Source organism: Corylus avellana, chromosome ca4, assembly GCF_901000735.1.
Source record: "Corylus avellana chromosome ca4, CavTom2PMs-1.0".
Classification (NCBI taxonomy): Eukaryota; Viridiplantae; Streptophyta; class Magnoliopsida; order Fagales; family Betulaceae; genus Corylus; species Corylus avellana.
The window spans coordinates 17360625-17367195 of record NC_081544.1 but is presented as its reverse complement, the minus strand read 5'-3'; the positions used below and the strand labels follow the sequence as shown (position 1 = coordinate 17367195).

Sequence of the window (6571 nt, the reverse complement as noted above, 5' to 3'; positions counted from 1 at the left end):
TAGTCAGTGATTAAGGAATTTCCTTTCTTCAGCCTGGCATGTTGATAGTGAACTTGCATCACACGAGCTCAGGACTGGGAGGTAAACATTGTCTCCAGAGTATCCGAAAGAGCATGAGATGTAGAACACCCAACAACATGAGTCACAAAGGGCTTAGTAAGGGTAGAGATAGGAATACTAAGATGGGTTAAGAATAGTTGATGGAGGAGAAGGATTTTCCCCTCTAATGAAGCGGTAAGCATCTTGGCCTCAAAGGTAAGCAAGAATCTGCGTCTTCTAAGACATGTGATTTCCAATGGATAGACGGATCTGCAAGGATTGATTCATGTTGGGGAACTGAGAACACAATGGAAGGTTGATTGGAGGTAGTGTTGTTGGGGTTGGTAGGGACGAAATTGACAGAGGATTCAGATTCAGAATCAGCCATGAAGATGTTAGTCTATACGAGGCTCTTATCCCATATAAAGAACAACAACAGTATTCAGAATAGTTCTTTTCTCTTTACCACGTTCTGTGATTTGCATTTCTATTTATAAAGATTTACAAGGTGTTTGTTCCAAATTGAACTACTAAGATTAAATACAGTTGACGAAAAATAACTACTCTTCTACTAGACGAGATTACACTTCAATTAGAAGATAAACAATTCCTATGATAATTAACCACTACTGTTCTTATCTTTATATATTTGTTTAGGATGTATTTGCATAGGATCATGTAAATACGAGTTTGATTATCTTAATTATCTGATGCTTTAACAGTTCGACTAGCCCATATTAGCCGCTAGGTGAACCACTCCCTTTTGGTCAACAGGTGGTTCGGCTACCCATAACGGCTTTGGAGATGGTCCAAAAATGTATAGCACCCTTGTCCAGTAGGATCTGAATCCGAATCAATGTGATTAGGGTCCTGCAGAAAATTTTTATCTATATTTTCATACTTCTCTTGTATCATCATGAACAATGTTTAGCAAGGAGAACTTGACATGTAAACATATCTTCCCCTTCTCCCATTGCAGCCTTGCTCCAGTGACTAACCAATGTCCAGGACTATCTTGTGGCCCTTTACAAAACTGTGACATATCTACAAATTTTAGAAGCTTTTGTGTTTGAACCGGCACCGGAGGTCCCGTCGGAAACACACCGGAATCCACCACGACAGCTGCATCCTTCTTTTTCACTTGGTTTCCAGAAATTGACATACTTATAGCAGAGAAAATGCCAGACTTTTGGGAGAACCCAGAGGAGCCTTCTGCCCAAGTTGATTGAACAATGAAAGAATCCGACACCTTGGAGAACAAGAGCTTGAGATGGAGGACACTCTTTGAGTCATGTTTTTTCACATGAAGCTGAGCTCCTGTCACAATGAAGCTTTCGTCTTTAGTGCTAGAGCTCCATCGAGGGTCGTCTTCAACCGGCGCTGTGCATATATGGGAGAACTTTTTGTGGATTGCTTCGAAGTATTGATCGTTGCCAACATCTTCTGATCCACGCCATAATGACGATTCATCTATCTTCTTATCCAGCATTGCTGGAGTGTTTGATAGATGTTGCAGATGTATAGCTAACCTAAGATATCGTCATTTTTAGTCAATATAAAGCCACAAAAACAAAAGCAAAAAAAAAAGAAAAAAAACCAAAAACCAAATACTTCACTTAACCTCTTTGAATTGTCATCTTCTACAACTACTTTCTAAATTTGAAGAAAAAAAAAAAAAAAAACTCAATCCCTCCCGTTAAGGTTTGCTTACATTTACATTTACCTGTTGCATTTCATGCCCTCAAGGTACAAACGCATACCAGTAACCGGCCTCTTCCCTACTGTGACCTGCTGATTCACAGCATGGGAATTAGATTTTGCGGCAGAAAAGATGAAAAGAAATGGGAAAATATTGGAGGTGATGGAAGAAAGGTGTACGTACCTGAGTAGGGTTTACAAAAAGCTTAGGACCCATCAAGTTGAATTGGAGGGCGGATGATGGAGTAGCCCGATTTGTGGCTGGACCCAGTGACAGGTCATTGTGAATGGGAGCCCATATCTTGTGCGATTGGAAGCCTAGAAAGTACTGCAAATCTGCAATAGGAGGCTTATCTGCACCCAAATTAATTTAAACCAAAATTAATTCTATACACCAACTAGAAAATTAATGAAAAATACAAGTGCATGAAGCCAGGAAGAACATGATGCTCTACAGTTCATTTAAACTAGATAATATTTAATTAATTATATTAGATAAGTATTTTTATTTTTTTCACTTTTTGTGAGGACAAAAATACTTTAATATAACTAACAGGATATTATCCAGTTCTAATTAAGAGTGTCAACCCGGTCCCAGTTCCCGATTATTAACCAAAACCGGGAACCGGAACCGGAGTACCCGGTTTTTTGATTTTGGAAAACCAGAATCGGAACTAGTTACCCGATTATACAATAACCGGCCGGTTCTGGTTGGTACCCGGCTATCCAGTTTTTTTTTTTTAAAATAAAAAATCATTTTGACTTATTTTAGGTATTGAGCCTAATTTTTGAGCTTATTTGAGGTATTGGGTCTAATTTTTGTGCTTAATTTAACAATTTTTTGCCTTTTTTTAAAGAACACTATTAGCATTTTTGTCCCAATAACTTGGGCTTTGTTGTGATTGTTAAAAAAAAAAATCCTTAAAAAATCATTGTTTTTGGCTTTTTGGGCCTAAAAAAATAAAAATCCAATGTTTAAAAATGTCACAAAATTTCATTGTTTAAAAATGGCCTTAAAATCCAATGTTTACAAATGCTATAAAAATTCAATGTTTAAAAATGCCCTAAAAAAATTAAAAATTAAAATATATATATATACACCTGGTTACCTGGTTACCCGGTTATCCGGGTGCTAAAAACCGGAACTTCCAACCGGTTTCAAAATGAGTTTCTCAGTTACCGGTTGGTACTCTATTTTTTGGGGAAACTTCACTAAGGACCTTTAAACTTCCACCCGTTTTGAAATACCCCCCTGAACTTCAAAATCTCTCAATTTAGTCCCCTAAACTTTCAATTGCTTTCAATTTGGACCCATCCGTCAGATTTTAAACGTCACATGACGTTTATACCCCAGACTTTTGTATAAAATTCCAACTTCTAAAACGTTTTTTTATTTTTTTTTTTAAAAAAAAAAACAAAAATCAGAGATATTTTGGTCTTTTTTTGAATTTTTAATGGCTAAAATTAACGGAATTGTCCAAATTGAGAGCAATTAAAAGTTCAAAAGACTAAATTGAGAGATTTTGAAGTTCGAGGGAGGTATTTTAAAACGGGTGAAAGTTTTGGGGTCCTTAGTGAAGTTTTTCCCTATTTATTTTGACACCCCTAGTTCAAATGAACTGGAGAGAATCCTAATTCATGAAGCCATATGAAAGCTAATGTTTGTTACATGCTAGTGTTTCTTATAAGCTTATTCGATCCTTTGACGCATTTACTATTTTGCAGGTAACGTATCACCGGTCAAGCGGTACAAAAAACTGCATCCACCACATATGGTTCTATATATATGTTCTTTATCAATAAACTATCACTTATCAAAGAAAAAAAAAAAAAAAAAAAAACTTACATCGAAGATAGAGGTTGATGGCATGCGATAAAAGACCTTCGCCAGGGACACCTCTAAGTAGAGACGTGATGGGGATGAATCTATAGTGAATTGCGTCCGGCATTAATGGAACCGTTTGAAGCCACTCGCAGTGGCTATTCACAGATGGATCTCCTCCCGTCTTGAAACATATTACACTGATTCCCTGCAATATGCATCTTCTTCATTAATTTTAATTCATATAATTATGCTAATTTTGGTAAAATTATGAAGCCTACATCTTTTGCATTGACAGATGAGAAGCTATTGTGGGCAACAGGTTGTGGATCGAAGACATTGAAAGCCTGCGGTGGCTGCAATTCATTGAAGTTAAAAGAGTAAATTAATACCATTTTGGTAAAATTAATGATGTTTGAGACGAAGCTGATAAGAAGAACAAAAAAAACAAAAAAAAAAAACAAAAGAACCTTCTCTTTGGATTTGGAGTAGTGTGGGGAGAAATTGCAAGTCCCTGTAAAAAGCTGATCTCCAAGCTCATCCAAGTGTTTTTTGAGCTCAGATGGCCCCAACTCAGAAGACTTGTCTTGCTTAACAAGCAATATATCTTGGCCCCCAATGCTCAACCCCACAATTATGTGCGTCCCATATTTCTCTATGAATCTGCCAAACATAAATTACCATCAACTATTGTTTTTAAAACATTAATAATTTATCTATTCAATCATCATATGGTTACATTCAAATGTTCTACCGCTATCTTAGGGCATCGTACCAATAAACATAATATAGCCCCCCAAAACAGGTAATTCTTAATGGCTGACAAAGTCATTCTCACAAAGTCGTCTCTTTCTTTCATTTTTCATCTCTATATATATATATATATATATTTTTTTTTATTATTACCAAATAATTTTCTTTCACTTTTCTCTTTAAAAAATTCAAAACCCATTTCGCATTTATATTATATTAATCCATTCTTATTTCTATTAAAAAAAAAATTGCGCGCTAATCACACACCCATTGACTTTTTTGTTTTGTGCTTTTTGTTAAACTAACCGGACTAATTTTAATTAGCATTATTGGTCCCCTAACATGTTCTCCTTATTCAATTAAAGAAAAGAAGAAGCATAGTTGGTCAAACAAGACAAGTGGGTCCCGTTTTCTGATATGCATTGAATACTACACCGAACCGGCGAAACGGTTTGTATGTTAGGTTCAGAGGTGTCATTTCAGATATTGACGTGGGCGTCGTCATAAGGGATTGTTTTTCCTCATTCTTTTGCCTCCCTCATTGATAAAGAAACAGAATAATAAGAGGAGCCTTCCAGATAACTCAATAATAAAAAATAAAATAAACACAGAATTTGGTTTGAAAAATATAACCTAAACCAAATCTTGTAAACATCTCTGAAAATAATGCAATGAGAAAATTCCAGGAGATAAGTATTTTCTAGAATGTTTCACCATCATCACCATCATACATTTATTTGAAAATATTCTAGTCCAAATTCCTAGCTCTTGTCTCATTATTATTGTTAATAAAAAGTCAACGAATTTGAAAGCAGCCAAAGAAATCATGAGTAATCAAATTACCTTGCAATTCCAAAGGGATCCCATGACGTCGGCGCCGCCTCCCGGACTTCGTCGGAGAGAACAAGCGCGAACCGATCAATACGAACGTTGAATAGACTGATAAAGTAACCGTCGAGACCCAAGAATTTAGTGTTGGCCGCATCGGTCGCCCACGCGCCGCTCTGGAAACCAAACACCGAATTGAAAAACCCCGACGGGATTTTCCCCAGCACCGACGACTTTTGGTTGAAAAACTCCGACATCTGAACAACCAATATTCCGGCGTGAGTCATAAATTCGAGCACAACAACCGCAATAACGACATAAAAAAGGTACCTGGTTGAAGTTGAGGATGTCTGATTGATATCTTGTTCGGTCGCCTTTGTCGCATTTGATATCGACGGAGACATCTTTGAAGGCTCCGAAGCCGGGAACATGCAATTCTCTTGTGTGTTGTTCGTTGAGCAACACCAATCGCCGTTTGCCTTTGCAGTAGTTGAGGCGGAAATCTGACGTCAAATCGAAACCTCTGCCGAGGCTGCTAAGAGCCTTCTCCACTATTCCTCCTCCTTCACCCATCTGTGTGTCCTTCTCTGCTCGCGCGTGTATATGTATAAATTAGGCGGCAATGTGCCAATGTTGGTGTTGGTGAGAGCTGGATCGGGGAGGTTGTGATTCAAGGATGTGAGGACTTGGCATTATTGTGATTTAATTATATATATATATTTGGATGATAAGTCGTTTCATGAAAGCAGAGAATTGGTAAATTAGACTTTTAAGTTTACTTTGACTCTCGCTCTCTCTTCTCTGTAATTTTTTTTTTTTTTTTTTCTTCGTAGGATATGTTTGTTTTTGGTTTTTTTTTTTTTTTTTTTTGAAAGAAAAAAAAACCTCACTTAATATCTTTAAATTTTTTTTGATTGTTTTGTAAGTATATTTCTAAAGTTGTAAAAATCTCAATTTAATATGTCTAACTTTAAAATGTTTGCAAAGTTACTATTTGCGTTAGGGTTCGAAGTTAAATGAGACAAAAAAGAGAGAAATTTTGATTTTTATACCCTTACAAAATTTATAAAATTACAAAAATCAATTATTTTTCTATTAAAAAAATGCATTTTTAGAATTTTCAAGGATTTCGTTAGGATTTAACATAAAAAAATCTTCCAGAATTGGTGATATTACAAATTTTTTAAAGTTAGATACATTAATTAAAGGAGAATGATATGTGTTTTTCTCGTGTTGTCCTCCTATTCTTCTAATCCTAAGTGGATATTATTTAGGAAAAAAAAAAAATGGCCCTTATTCTTCTAACCTGGTTTTTAGAATATAATATATACATAATAAGATCAGGAGAATATCTAACATTTTTTTAATTAAATTAAAAGTTTTTAAACTTTTGAGAGTTGATTGCAAAAGTGATGAAAATTGAAAAAAAAA

General features: G+C 35.7%; 1 protein-coding gene across 1 annotated transcript; it reads right to left on the bottom strand.

Annotated features, from left to right (window-relative positions):
- Nucleotides 1-478: 478 nt before the first annotated feature.
- LOC132178796 (MACPF domain-containing protein At1g14780) lies at nucleotides 479-5810 on the bottom strand. The gene is made up of 8 exons (XM_059591349.1): nucleotides 5471-5810; nucleotides 5156-5397; nucleotides 4030-4222; nucleotides 3841-3915; nucleotides 3584-3767; nucleotides 1922-2091; nucleotides 1763-1827; nucleotides 479-1568 (listed from the first exon to the last, which is right to left on the bottom strand). The coding sequence occupies exons 1-8, from the start codon at nucleotides 5711-5713 to the stop codon at nucleotides 935-937; spliced, it is 1806 nt and encodes a 601-aa protein (XP_059447332.1). The 5' UTR covers nucleotides 5714-5810; the 3' UTR covers nucleotides 479-934.
- Between the last annotated feature and the right edge of the window lie 761 nt (nucleotides 5811-6571).

Bases quoted from the DNA above. Each gene is read 5' to 3' on its own strand.
- LOC132178796 (XM_059591349.1), bottom strand. From the start codon at position 5,713: ATGGGTGAAGGAGGAGGAATAGTGGAGAAGGCTCTTAGCAGCCTCGGC. The intron at 3,916-4,029 runs GTTCTTTTGTTT...AATGAATTGCAG, and splicing joins ACTCCAAATCCAAAGAGAAG to CCACCGCAGGCTTTCAATGT. The intron at 1,569-1,762 runs GTAAATGTAAAT...ACGATATCTTAG, and splicing joins GAGGGCATGAAATGCAACAG to GTTAGCTATACATCTGCAAC.